Below are 12,506 nucleotides of genomic sequence, written 5' to 3'. Positions count from 1 at the left end.
ATGGATATTACAGGTGTCGATCATTGCACTAAACTATGCACGAGGGCAGGCTAGCAATACAACACACTTGTTTTTAAAACCAGTCTGGATTACTTCGATGCTGTTGAGTCGTAAATTTTCTCCACTAAGACTGTTAATGTGACTGTTCAAATCAAAGAGTTTGCAGGCGAAATGGAACGCCTCTGTTAAGTGCGAACCATATCAAATTTTGAGCCGAAAGCTATATTAAAAGCTCTAAAGAGACTTAAGTATTAATAGGTTTAAGAACACTCAAATCCATACATACAATTTTCTCTGGAATGATCACACTTGTATTCCCTCCAACTTCTTAACAACCTCTTCATAAAATGTCATACTTAATGTCGCAGCCACCTCCCCTCCCGTCTCATCTTCACCCTCCTCAATCCCCAACTCCTTGCCGCCTCGCAAACATCTTCGAGCAACCTCCTTATACACCCCCCCCATCCTCGCGCCTAACTCGCTCACACTGCTGTCATCCAGAAGTTTTGCCCGGATAGTCTCAACTAGCTTCGGGTGTCCACGTGCACGCTCCAGATCAAAAACCTCGCCCCCCGCGATGCTGCTGCGAGAATGCTGCAGACTCTCGGTATGAAGCCGAGCCATTACCCTATCGATACTAGACCAGTATGCCAGCTCGACCAAGATAACTCCAAAAGAGTATATATCGAAACTTTTCCGATACGCAGGTCGTTCTGGACCCATGTTGAGTGTTGACGGATGGCGGTAAATGCCAAACTCCACATCATCCGCCGGTTGCTCGGTGAATTCACCAGGTCGTGCTGGCCGCGCAAAGTCGAACCCAGAGAGATAGGGTTCGCTGTAGTCCAGGTCTGCTGTACGGTTCTGCTGAACACCACGGCCGGTACGTGGGAAGAAGATAATGTTATCGCTTCGGAGTCCCTTGTGGAGCCAATTAACAGAATGAAGATACAGAATGCAGTTTGCCAGTGCCTTTGCAAGATCAACACGGTCGGTGATGCTTGGATTTGAGAGTTCAGTATCTTGTAGGAGTTGCAGAAGCGAAACTGGCGGCGTGGATGGGTCTACTCCATGTGGTTTCTCAAAGACGAAGCCGATGCGGAAAGCCCAATCATCTTCATCTTCATCTTCACCCTCTTCCTTTCCCTCATCCGACTCAGAATCCGAGTCTGAGGTTTGTTTGGGTTCCTTGTTTATTTCTGCATTGTCAAAGTATCCAAGGCAATGTGGAACACGGAAATGTGCTGGTTTGGGCTTATGATGTAGGAGAGCAGCGAGTTTCTGTGCCCGGTCGATAATCAACGGGGATGGGCCTGGTGTGCTTGAAGGAGCCCACTCATATTCTTTCCATTCGATCCAAACGCATCGGCTAATACCATCAACTAGATAGGTAGCTTCGCAGCGGGATGCCCGAACGTCGGAGTTAAACGTGATAGCAGATCTGCGGATTTTCATGGCCACCTTCTCGGCACTGGGGTCACCGAGTTTAAGAATGCTAGCGGTATTGTAGTCAGGCGGAGCGTCGGCTTCAATTGACTCATTGAATGCCTTGAACCTAGCTAACTGTGCAAGAGTCTCGAGCCCACTGGCATTGTTCTTTTTGCTGTGGGTGGTTTGATATGGTGGAGGGTCTGTGGTGACTTGACCTTGAAGAGAAAGAGTTGTCATAGCAAAGGTGGCCTTGACAATTTGTTGTAGATCTGCAAGTTCATGGTGTAATTGCAACACTGCTCTATTCGTATCTTGTGTTGTGTTCCATATCTCTCTTTGCAACCTCGTGTCAAGAAGGCCCGTCATATTGTCATTCAAGACAGAGAACTGTTGCAACAATATCTCGAAGTCGGCCTTATCAAAAGCCGCCCAACGAAGCCGCTTCATCCCGGACTTAGATGTATTCTTCCACGTTTCTAGTGCATTCATAATGTATTTCCTCTTTGTAGGTGAGAGAGGAACAGAAGTCTCATGGGTATCCAGCAGCAGTTCTGGAGCTGAGCCCAGCTTTTGTCCTCGCTCTTTGGGAACCCGCCTGTTCTCAGTATCTTCATACTCCGCACGTAACCTCATGTGACGTTTTTGCGTTATCTCAAAATCTTCAAAGAGGACCTTTATCTGAATCAGCAGATCGAGCACAGTTGATCTGTGAAGTCCAAAGACGTTGGACTCCAACAACTTTGAACTATTCTCTGGCCCATAATCCAACAGCCCGGACGCCTCACTCCAAGCCAACAACCTCTCCTGCTCGAGCCGTAGTCTTAGAACCAAATATTGCTGATCTTTATGGATATCTCTAGCCGTAATAATAAATTGTATTGCTGGAGATTATTAGTTATGGATATTGATAAGAAATTGACAGCTCCCTACTTGTGATGCATCCTGAGAATACTTGCCCAGCGAGACCAGCCACGCCCAGAACGATTCCAACCACAGAACCCGGGTCCATAACTAAGTATGACAATATATATGTGAGTAGAAGCCAACAGCTGTTCTTCTCGAAGCTCTTGCAGTTGCACGGATAGAGTATACACTTTGATCTATGCCATATTCACGACTTGCGATTATACAATGCCGCCTTTTCAGGGTTATTAATGGAATTAAATGCAATAAGCTCAGTCAATACCCCCACCCAATCAAAGATTGTTTGTCAAGGGCAATTTGGGGGTTTGTTTCGCCTTATGTCGTGGAGAAGGAAGTGTCTTGTCAGTCACACTGTGTACTTATTCGTGATCGGCGGTTAATCGGCGAAGCTAACACGTGATGCTATTCTCACATCGGTTAATAGTGTTGAGCACAAATTTGGACATACAGTAGTATATATACCGCCTAGCGGTATATAGACTACACTGTGTAGCGTACTTCTAGGAACGTAGTTCCAAGAGCCAGTATTGTCCCAAATGCCCAACAACTAGAGAAACTCTATTTACTCCTGCCAAACTCTACACTCTACTTTTTCCTATTCAACGTCCTGGGGGCGGTGGCCTGGGCCCCACAATTTGCCTCCTCCCGGCCCCAATCCCCTGATTACCCCTATTCTGACCATCTCCACCTGTATACCCAGTCCACTGATTCACATCCCATCGGCCTCCAATCCCTCCTCCAATTCCATCTACTCCATCCGTCTGTCCTCCCATCTTCGCCGCCTGCGCAGTTGCCTTCTGCCCCTCCTCCCATTCCTTCTGTCGCTCTCTCTCCATCTCCATCTCCCTCTCTAGCAGCGACTTCGAGGCCCAGCCACCTGCTTTGGTCTTCGTCTGGGATGCTGCTCGCCGGCGGTCTTCGGCATCACGCTCCGCAGTGGAGTCAAAGGCACCTAGCTCAGATGCGTAGGTTGTTTGTGGCTGCGCGGCTTGTGGGGCGGGGTTGGAGGAAAGGTATCGGTCTGTGCGGCTCTGAGGTGCCGCTGCTGCTGAAGGTGGGGATTGATAGACTGAAGGGTCAGGCAGCGGGCGCGAAGACGGGCCAGTATTGTTTTTCAAAACTCGAATAGGCGCTACTGGCTCAGGTAGCGGACGTGGTGGCTTTGAGGGGGCAGCCTCCTCTGTATGCTGAAACCCCCGTGGAGGCTGTGGCGGTGGTGCCTCGTCAGCAAACTGGTTGCTGCGCGAGGGTTTCGGCGGCGGAGTATCGTCGTGGTTTTGCTTTGACCATTCTTTGCGGAGGTAATCACGCTCATCAGCAACCCATGAATCTTCGCTATTCTTATGGGACGGGGCTCGTGGTCGGCTTTGAGATCGGTTACGCGTCCTAGACGGGCCTCTCTGCTTCAGGCGAGACGAAAGGTCGTGAGCTTCGGTAGCGTCGCGATCGCGCGATTTAACTCTCTCCTCGCGCTCGCGTTCATACCGTCGCTCACGATCTCGTGCAAGTTCGAGCTCACGCTCAAGTTCTTGAACTCTACCCGACGGTCCTGGGCTTTTGCTCCGATCTCTACGAGCGAGGCCACGTTCTGCCTGATATTGACTTAGAAACTGACCTTGCAAGCGCGCGTCGGAAGTCGCCCGTGATCGTCGAGTTTCTTTCTCTAGGCGCTCCTCGGCCTCCCGTTCTTCTTGCTGACGTCTCTCCTCTTCCTGCTTCCAGCGCCTCTCGTCCTCCTCCCACCTCTTCTTCTCTTCAGCTGCCTGTTCCTTCAGCTTCCTCTCTTCTGCCGCCCATCGTTCTTCTTCTTCAATCCTGGCACGCTCCTCCTCAGCTTCGCGCTCAATTCGCCTATGATGCTCCGCTTCCTCCGCCTGCACCCTCAACCGCTCCTCCTCAGCCTCCTGCTCTTTCCTCTTCCTCACTTTCTCTGCCATATTCGGTACGTGTGGCCCAGCACTTGTAATTTGCCTCCGACCTCCAAATGCAATGCCCATATTTCCCTGGCTCGCGCCGCCCATATATCCATATTGTGCAATATTCCAAGCAGGCGCCGTAACACCTTCGTCTGTCTTCTTGCTCCAACTGCTAGTGCCACCACCTGGTGAAGTGGACAAATTAACAGCCTTCGTTGGACTCCGCCGCCCCGTGTTCGTCTCGCCTGTTCGTGTTGGTGTCATGGCGCCACTACGCCCGGTTTGGTTGTAAGCTGACGACGTATTGCTCGTGGTACTAGCGCCTCGCGCCCTACTCCCAAAGCCCCCTCCTCCAACTGTCGGGGTTCCGGTGCCTTGGGGGCTCATGACTCCCGATCTCGACTTTGGCCCAATAGCAGTGGGGAACCTCGATGGCTGCACCTGGTTCGCAACCCTGCTGAATGCGCCAATGCATTGTAGGACCTGCGTGGGATCTTTCTGCTCGTATAAATCGACAGTGAGGAAGACGTCATGCGGTTGCAGATTTAAAGGCGGCAATTGGCAGGCTCGGAGGAAGAGCGAGATGTTCTCCATCTGGACGAATGGCATGGCGGAGGTCTTGAATTTGACGCCGGGCGAGGGGACAGCGAGGTTGACGAGCCTATAACCATTGGTTAACGACAATGAAGAAGTATAGGAAGAGTTAGAGATACGTACTTGCATAGCGCGACGCCATCTTTGAGTGCATCGAGCAGGTCGCCTCCGGCGAGTCGCTCACCAAGGATGCCTTCTATCCAGCCCCGCACTTCATTCGCTGCCTGCGGAGTATATTTGTCCAACCGCATTTTGCGCAAGTCCTTATCTAGCGATGACACCGACGCCATGGCTTCTTATGAAGGTTGACGATATGTGCTTTGGTATGTGTTGTGTTGTTCGCTTTCAAATCAACCCAAATCCGTCGTGTTATGCCTGACTTTCGCTTCTATGCGCTTACAATGGTTCTCGAGTAGCAGATCGAGGGCCGTTACTAGTTTCCGAAATGACAGTCGTGCCTGTGAAGTACCGCAGGTGAATAATATTGACAAAGAAACTACAGCTCCCGGCGCATCTCTTATTTACATTAGCCGTCAACAAGAACAAGGCCAGCAACAAACAGCGTGCGTGGAATGTGACGTCTGTAGGCCTGCGCCACACTGCCCGCCCGCTGTGGCTGAACGCCCTGATTATCTCGCCCTTCAAAATAAAATCCCCAGCAACGCAATCCCGGTCAACAAACCAACCATGTCCGCCCCAACAAGCTCCTTCCGTAAAGCCTGGCTAAAATGGAAATCGATGCGCCTCCCCTGGCGCAGGCGTTTCCTCGTTGGTCAGTCCCCCACCACCCTCTTCCCCAGCTCCAACTCAAAGCTAACTATCCCCCCAGGTCTTGACCTCCAGGGAAACACATACTGGGAGTTCCGCGATACGCTCTCCCCAGGTCGCATGCGCCGAATCGTCGACTACCCACCCCACGTACAGTACTCAGACGTCTCGTCACACATCACGCCCGCGTGGCACCAGTGGTTGCGGCATACGCGCCAAGCTGCGCCAACGATCGCGGAGCAGGAGCTAGATGTTCTTAGGCGGAGGAGGGTTAAAGTTCTGGCTGCGCAGGCAGATGAGAGATGGGAGGCTAAGGGTAGGCTGGTGGGTGGGCCGAACATGAAGCAGATGGGGCCGGGGCTAGGAATGGGCAATGCGACTGCTGCGGGTCAGGCCGCGACGAGGAGGGGGACTGCTGGGGTGGGTGTGGATGCGGGAGGGCCTACGATGGGGGGTGACGCTGCTGCGGGAGGGAAACAAGGAGGGACGACTACGAGTACAGTTGCGAGTGGACAAGAGATTCTGGACCGAGAATCTGAGCGGATGAAGGTTAGTGGAGGGCCGGCGCCGAAGGTATATACAAACCCGCGAGTGTCCGACCCGGAGAAAGCGGCGAGAAGGGAGCCAGCAACCCCCCCGCCGCCGAAAGGAGATCCATGGAAGAATGCGCGTGGCGGCCCGAGCGAGGATTGGCAGCCACAGGCTTGGAGCCCTGGGCAGGCAACGCGGAGGTGACAAAACGACTAATATATACCCTTGTACACTACTCATGTATTCATAATAAATCAAATCTTTGGTTGACTATAGGTAATCATGCAATCATAAAGCAATCAAACAATAGTTGAATGTGGTGATCGTCTTCTACGATCGCCAGGGTATTGTAACCTGCAATCCGGCGCCAACCATGATAATCACGCATATTTTCCACCATAGAACCCCACCATCGCCGAACGCCAAACCCAGCTCCTGTACCATACATATGCATGCACCCCTTCAATCCGCCTTCGCAAGAGTAATGATCAGTGTAGACGCCAGGTCCTTAATCCGCTTCTGCAAGAGCGATAATCAGCGTCGACGATAGGTCTAGGAACGGAAACGGCGACGTGACGTCCTTCTCCTCGAGCATAACGCCCGCCGCGGTCTCATAACCAGCACACTTGAAATCAACCAGATAGACACCTTGCTCCATCTCGTACAGTTGGATATCGAGGTGCATGATAACACCTTCCTCCGGATCGTTCAATGGTCCGGAGCCCGAAACACTACTCATAGATGCGAGAGACTGGCGGCGTAGATCAATTTGGGAGGAATGGGTCGACCCAGGCGGGACCGTGCCGGGAGCATACATGCCTCCTTTGCGCCAGCGGACACGAAGCACCCATGGGTCCGCGGGGAGTTTGTACTGTGCGCCAGGCGGGAAGTCCTTCGCCAGGTTGTCTTGGGAGTTGAAGCGGTGTAGAGAGCCGCCATCATCAGAGTCGCTATCGTTGGAGCCGAAGCTGCGTTTTCGTTGTCTGTAGTGGTCAGTCCTTGCTCGAGCACCATGTAGGACTACGTACCTCTCGTTGTCGTTCTTCTTCTGGGTGACTTGGCGATAATTCTCATCTACGACCCATTCTGCACCAAGCTTCTTCAGCGCCCTGTAAATACAGCCAATGGCCTCCAGGGGCTGGTTACGAGATCTAATACCGAATTGCCACTTTGTCGGCTTCGATTTCTTCTGAGGGACTGGTGTCATTGCAGCAGGCTTGTTGTTTCCTTCATCGAGCTTCAGCTGATGGCGAGAATGCGGATTAAGGCGTCTAGCTGTCTCGGCCTGCTCTTCACTCGATTTGGCGCGGTTTGTTTCGACGTGATCGACATCCACCTTTGGCGATGATGAAGGTACATCCTTACCGGTCTTACGTGCCTCCATATACGCACGATGGTATGCTGGCAAGCTACTTGGCAGGATTCCGATCTTGCTAATGAAAGGCCTAGCAGGTCTATCGCCACTCAGAACAGTATTTATGGAGCCAGACCTCGAAGATGCCTGCTCAGCTGAGGGTTGAATTGTAAGGCCACCCAGACCGGCAGGCAGGGACATTTCATCCACGTCTCCCGAGCCAACAACGTTCTGCGACACAGTCGCAATGGACTTGTCACGCAGTGAAGATAGAGGTTCATCCCATGCCGGTGGAGAGGAGCCTAGGAGGGCGTTTATATTTGCTGATAAGACATAATAGTTAGCGGGAAGAATGGAATTAGGGGAATGAGGTTCAGATGGGAGAGGCCCACGATTTGCTTGTGCAATTGTGTTTTCTCGCACAATCAAATACGCATCCTTGATCGCCGACGGTTCATCAGCTTCAAGTGCCTCCTGAACATCCTGCTTTCCGTAACCCATCTTCTTTCCGAGTTTCTCTGTCACCGCGTCGTGGAGTTTCTCTTGCACTGCGCGGCTAGCTCCTGGGGCGATACCCTGGGGGTTTATGGCCTTTCCGGAATCCACGCCAGTATCCATGAATTCCTCTACTGGAGGCATCAGGTATGCTGGCAGATCTAACAAGAACCAGGGGTCTTGGCGGATCTCTTCGATTGTCACTCGGTGTACCGGATTCACTGCCAACATCTTTTTGATAAGTGAGGCTGCGCCTGGGGTCATATAATTTGGGACAACATAGTGACCCTTCGCAATTTTTGCGAATAAAGCCGGAATGTTATCATCGTCAAACGGCAATCGTCCAACAAGGAGAACATAAAGAATAACACCACAACTCCACACATCTACTTCTGGTCCAGCATAGAGTTTGCCGTTAATTACTTCCGGGGCTGCGTAGTTAGGACTTCCACAGCTAGTTTTCAAGAAATTACCATCCGTCATGATGTTGCTGAGACCGAAATCTGCAATCTTGACATTGAGATCGTTGTCCAGCAGCAAGTTCTCGGGCTTGAGATCCCGATGGACAATCTTGTGTCTGTGGCAATATTCGACAGCGCAGATAATCTGCTGGAAGAAACGTCTGGCCTTGGTCTCCGTCATCTTTCCATGTTGAACAATGTAATTGAATAGTTCGCCGCCGGCGAACTCGAGGACCATGATAATTTCGGTTTGTGTCTTGATGACGGTGTACCTAGCGGGGTGTGTCAGTAACCAGCAACAACCAGGATAGTGAATCTTACAGTTTGATGATGTGGGGGTGCCTCAGTAGCTGTAGATACTCAATCTCGCGTTCCACTCGCCCCGCCATATCGCGACTAATCAGTTTCTTCCTGGCAATGATCTTAAGCGCCACCTGCTGCTGAGTAACACGGTGCACGGCAAGCTTGACCTTGCCGAAAGAGCCCTCGCCCAGCGTCCCCTTGATATCATATGCACCTATGCGCTGCTCAGCTTTGCGTGCAGGGACAGTCGGGCGTCGAACCTCCTCCCGCGGCCGGTTAGAGCGTCCGGAGCTGGCATCAGGCGGCTTGTTCTGTGTACGGCGGTTGTTCGAAGGAGCGAGCGAGATGGAGAGCTCCTCGTCATCGTAGCCTTGGGAGGGCTGCATCGCTGCAGTTTGTCACACGCTGTGATCTACAGGAACGGGAATCGTGGTATGTTCGTGTTGGGGCCTCGGTGAGGGCTCGAGGTGAGGTTGACAGTTACAACAGTGGTGACAGCACCCCACCAACGATTCACTAGCGCCTCCGAGCGAAGCGAAGTTGTACAAGGGTATGGTAAACACAGACGTCATCCAACACGAAAAGTTACGGTTTACTTGGGATTTTATAATGAGGGTCTCTATCGATATTGACAATTGCACAAGGAGAGATTCTTCGGGCTATTCTATCGTTGAGTTGATATCTTAATTTTTTTAGGCAGCTCGGCATTGTTCCGCCGAATGGACTCCGAGACCGGCGCGCCACCATTCCCTACACACCACGCGCTTCAGACACGTGGATTATATGTCACATAACTCCATATAGTGTCCGGATTATACAATATTGTACAAGAAATTGCTCCTCACCGAGTGGTACTCAGCATCATCTGCGAAGTTTCTCTTCTTCCTTCCTCAGTCTCTGTACGACCTTCTCTCTGAGAAAGTCGCTCAGTCCCAATCTACAAATGTTAGCAAGCCCCCCAGGACAGACAGGATCGAACTCACATCCCCTCCCTCGTCACAACGCGATATGTCCCGCTCGGCTGGTAATTTCCCCCATCCAGCATGTCCCCCTGCCCATCCACCTCTAGACTGCCAAATATGTCCTCAGGCCATGCAATGCGTCCGTAATCCGGCGGATTCCTCGAGTCGCTCAAGTGCACCCATCCTCCCCTCCCCCCACCACCAGCACCGCCTTGTCCACTTGCCCCCCCCGCGCCATCCCCTCTGGCTCCGTGTGTTGCATCACCACTTCTGTGTCTAGATTGGCCTCGGAATATAGTGCCTCCGCTGTTGAATTGAGAGGTGGCGTTTACGGCGAAGGCTTGGGCCTGAGAGAGCACGCCTTCATCTTTGTGCGCATGCTCTTTCAGTACCTCTTGGAGAATGGTCTGGAAGCGTGGGTTTTCGGTGAAGGAGTCGGGCGTTGGAGGGATAGCAGCAGTTGTGCCAATCGCTAACTCAGGAGTCGGCGGGTCCGAGGGGAGAAGCGTGAGGTAGTGGGATGTGGAGTTCTTGGGGAAGGTATACTGGTATGGTTTAGTTTGGGCATTTTATCCACGGCCGGGGAAGCATACTATGTGGGAGTTGTTGGGCAATGTTCCAATCATTCGCCTGAATGCCTTCAATGCACAGCTTCGAGCTGCTACTTTCAATGGTGAAGCGAACATTTTGTTTGATTTGTGTTCTTGAGCTTCCTGGCATCATATCCTCGGGACTATCAGTGCAAACGGAGCAAACACCAATTAAGCTTTGACAGGGGTATTTCACGTGATTGCTCCTACGTTCTTAGCTATAGATTCAAGGATTTCAGCCCTAGCTTAAAGATGTTTTAAGAAATGGCCGATTGCCTCAAGTGCACCCATCCTCCCCTCCCCCCACCACCAGCACCGCCTTGTCCAGGCAACTTTATATCTCAAGACCTCATCTTGACACACCAGTTACCTACAATTCCCAAACGCACTCCAGAGTTGCTCCGAGTCATTGATGGAACTCCTATCAGTTCAGGTTCCATTACCTGCAACACCCCAGTACTCAAACTTGAGATTCCCCTAGGAAAATCAACATTTTCAGACACCATCTCTTTAGATGTTATATCAATGAAGTACCCAGTCATCCTAGGTCTTCCATGGCTTCAAAGGCATGATCCAACTATCAATTGGAAGCATTTATCGCTTCAGTTTAGCTCAAATCCTGAGCTCAATACTGAAAAAGCCCTTCAAGCCTCAGTTACCCCTATTCAGGTCCAAGACTCAAACTTGTCCCAGATCAAGGATTTTGACCAAACTATGGACGATATATCACCTCTGATATGGGTTAAACCTTTCCAACCTGTCCTGGAGATAGCAGCTACTTCAGATTTGGAGAAATCATCTCAGGAGGTCATTTTGCCTTTAGCATACCAAGACTACCAACATCTTTTTGACAAGGCAAAGGCATCAATTCTGCCAAAGCACCAGCCTTATGACCATGAGATACCACTCGCAGAAGGCTCAATGCCTCCCAATGGACCTATCTACTCTCTATCTGAATTAGAGCTGAAAACTCTCAGAGAATACCTAGATGAGAACCTTAGTTCTGGCTTTATCAGACCTTCTTCCTCACCAGCAGGAGCTCCCATTCTCTTTGTCAAGAAGAAAGATGGCTCCTTGCATCTCTGTGTTGATTATAGGGGCCTTAATGCAGTCACTGTTAAAAACAGATATGCTTTACCCCTTATCCCTGAGCTCATGGATAGGCTCTCTTCAGCAAGGATCTTTACCAAGTTAGATCTCAGGGGAGCTTATAACCTGATACGCATCAAAGAAGGTGATGAGTGGAAGACAGCATTCAGAACACGCTATGGTCATTTTGAATACCAGGTAATGCCTTTTGGGCTTGCCAATGCACCTGCTTCTTTCCAAGCTCTCATGAATGATATTCTAAGACCTTACTTGGATATCTTTGTTGTTGTCTACTTAGACGACATTCTTATATACTCTTTAGACACTCAAGAGCATGTTCTACATGTTAGACAAGTCTTAGAGAAGCTATCTCAAGCACAACTCTTTTGCAAACTTGAGAAATGTCTTTTCCATATGTCTCAAGTTGATTTCTTGGGACATAGAATTTCAACAGAAGGCATTCAGATGGATCCTGAAAAGACAAAAGCAGTACAAACGTGGCCTATTCCTTCCAGCATTAAAGAGGTTCAGTCTTTCCTTGGGTTTGCCAACTATTACAGGAGGTTTATACCAAGATATACATCCTTGGCTTTACCCCTTACTCAATTACTTCACAAGGACACTTTGTATCACTGGGATAAGACACAGCAAGATGCTTTCGATGCTCTTAAAGGAGAATTCAAAGAAGGGAAAATGTTACTACACTTTAACCCCTTGAAACCTGCCACTCTTGAGACAGATGCCTCAGATTTTGCCATTTCTGGAATCTTATACCAAGCTCCAAAAGACAAACAAGAAGAGCTACAGCCTGTGGCATTTTACTCAAGAAAGCTATCAGCAGCCGAACAAAACTATCCCATTACAGACAAGGAACTGCTTGCCATAGTATGTTCTCTAAAGCATTGGAGATGCTACCTTGAAGAGGCAAACTATCCTATCACTATTTACAGTGACCATTCAAATCTCTTGACCTTTACAACCACTAAACAGCTCAATCGACGACAAGCAAGGTGGTCTGAACAACTAGGAGGTTTTGACTTTGTTATAAAACATGTCTCAGGGGCCAAGAATCAAAGAGCAGATCTCCT

At 50.4% G+C, this 12,506-nt stretch overlaps 5 protein-coding genes across 5 annotated transcripts; 1 reads left to right on the top strand and 4 right to left on the bottom strand.

Annotated features, from left to right (window-relative positions):
• Nucleotides 1-277: 277 nt before the first annotated feature.
• On the bottom strand, nucleotides 278-2,689 carry VC83_06172 (uncharacterized protein). Its single transcript, XM_024469776.1, has 2 exons — nucleotides 2,362-2,689; nucleotides 278-2,312 (listed from the first exon to the last, which is right to left on the bottom strand). Exons 1-2 carry the CDS (start codon nucleotides 2,438-2,440, stop codon nucleotides 304-306), a joined length of 2,088 nt encoding a protein of 695 aa, XP_024324180.1. The 5' UTR covers nucleotides 2,441-2,689; the 3' UTR covers nucleotides 278-303.
• Nucleotides 2,666-5,534, bottom strand: VC83_06171 (uncharacterized protein). The gene is made up of 2 exons (XM_024469775.1): nucleotides 4,989-5,534; nucleotides 2,666-4,932 (listed from the first exon to the last, which is right to left on the bottom strand). The coding sequence occupies exons 1-2, from the start codon at nucleotides 5,153-5,155 to the stop codon at nucleotides 2,955-2,957; spliced, it is 2,145 nt and encodes a 714-aa protein (XP_024324181.1). The 5' UTR covers nucleotides 5,156-5,534; the 3' UTR covers nucleotides 2,666-2,954.
• On the top strand, nucleotides 5,535-6,385 carry VC83_06170 (uncharacterized protein). The gene is made up of 2 exons (XM_024469774.1): nucleotides 5,535-5,637; nucleotides 5,695-6,385. The coding sequence occupies exons 1-2, from the start codon at nucleotides 5,553-5,555 to the stop codon at nucleotides 6,366-6,368; spliced, it is 759 nt and encodes a 252-aa protein (XP_024324182.1). The 5' UTR covers nucleotides 5,535-5,552; the 3' UTR covers nucleotides 6,369-6,385.
• SNF1 (ATP binding) lies at nucleotides 6,386-9,282 on the bottom strand. Its single transcript, XM_024469773.1, has 4 exons — nucleotides 8,796-9,282; nucleotides 7,911-8,746; nucleotides 7,193-7,841; nucleotides 6,386-7,147 (listed from the first exon to the last, which is right to left on the bottom strand). Exons 1-4 carry the CDS (start codon nucleotides 9,161-9,163, stop codon nucleotides 6,673-6,675), a joined length of 2,328 nt encoding a protein of 775 aa, XP_024324312.1. The 5' UTR covers nucleotides 9,164-9,282; the 3' UTR covers nucleotides 6,386-6,672.
• On the bottom strand, nucleotides 9,283-10,517 carry VC83_06168 (uncharacterized protein). Its single transcript, XM_024469772.1, has 3 exons — nucleotides 10,333-10,517; nucleotides 9,761-10,284; nucleotides 9,283-9,714 (listed from the first exon to the last, which is right to left on the bottom strand). Exons 1-3 carry the CDS (start codon nucleotides 10,423-10,425, stop codon nucleotides 9,639-9,641), a joined length of 693 nt encoding a protein of 230 aa, XP_024324311.1. The 5' UTR covers nucleotides 10,426-10,517; the 3' UTR covers nucleotides 9,283-9,638.
• Between the last annotated feature and the right edge of the window lie 1,989 nt (nucleotides 10,518-12,506).

Source organism: Pseudogymnoascus destructans (assembly GCF_001641265.1).
Source record: "Pseudogymnoascus destructans isolate 20631-21 unplaced genomic scaffold scaffold_10, whole genome shotgun sequence".
NCBI lineage: Eukaryota > Fungi > Ascomycota > Leotiomycetes > Thelebolales > Thelebolaceae > Pseudogymnoascus > Pseudogymnoascus destructans.
The sequence above is the reverse complement of the archived record's forward strand: the minus strand, read 5'-3'. Positions and strand labels throughout refer to the sequence as shown.

Excerpts from the sequence above, each read along its gene's own strand:
- VC83_06170 (XM_024469774.1), top strand. The coding sequence starts at position 5,553 with ATGTCCGCCCCAACAAGCTCCTTCCGTAAAGCCTGGCTAAAATGGAAA. Across the intron at positions 5,638-5,694 it reads GCGCAGGCGTTTCCTCGTTG|GTCTTGACCTCCAGGGAAAC; the intron begins GTCAGTCCCCCA and ends CTATCCCCCCAG.
- VC83_06168 (XM_024469772.1), bottom strand. The coding sequence starts at position 10,425 with ATGTTCGCTTCACCATTGAAAGTAGCAGCTCGAAGCTGTGCATTGAAG. Across the intron at positions 10,285-10,332 it reads TGCCCAACAACTCCCACATA|TATACCTTCCCCAAGAACTC; the intron begins GTATGCTTCCCC and ends AAACCATACCAG. Across the intron at positions 9,715-9,760 it reads GTTGTGACGAGGGAGGGGAT|ATTGGGACTGAGCGACTTTC; the intron begins GTGAGTTCGATC and ends TAACATTTGTAG.
- VC83_06172 (XM_024469776.1), bottom strand. The coding sequence starts at position 2,440 with ATGGACCCGGGTTCTGTGGTTGGAATCGTTCTGGGCGTGGCTGGTCTC. Across the intron at positions 2,313-2,361 it reads ATTCTCAGGATGCATCACAA|CAATACAATTTATTATTACG; the intron begins GTAGGGAGCTGT and ends AATAATCTCCAG.
- SNF1 (XM_024469773.1), bottom strand. The coding sequence starts at position 9,163 with ATGCAGCCCTCCCAAGGCTACGATGACGAGGAGCTCTCCATCTCGCTC. Across the intron at positions 7,842-7,910 it reads CACAATTGCACAAGCAAATC|CAAATATAAACGCCCTCCTA; the intron begins GTGGGCCTCTCC and ends ATGTCTTATCAG. Across the intron at positions 7,148-7,192 it reads AAGAAGAACGACAACGAGAG|ACAACGAAAACGCAGCTTCG; the intron begins GTACGTAGTCCT and ends TGACCACTACAG.
- VC83_06171 (XM_024469775.1), bottom strand. The coding sequence starts at position 5,155 with ATGGCGTCGGTGTCATCGCTAGATAAGGACTTGCGCAAAATGCGGTTG. Across the intron at positions 4,933-4,988 it reads GATGGCGTCGCGCTATGCAA|GCTCGTCAACCTCGCTGTCC; the intron begins GTACGTATCTCT and ends CAATGGTTATAG.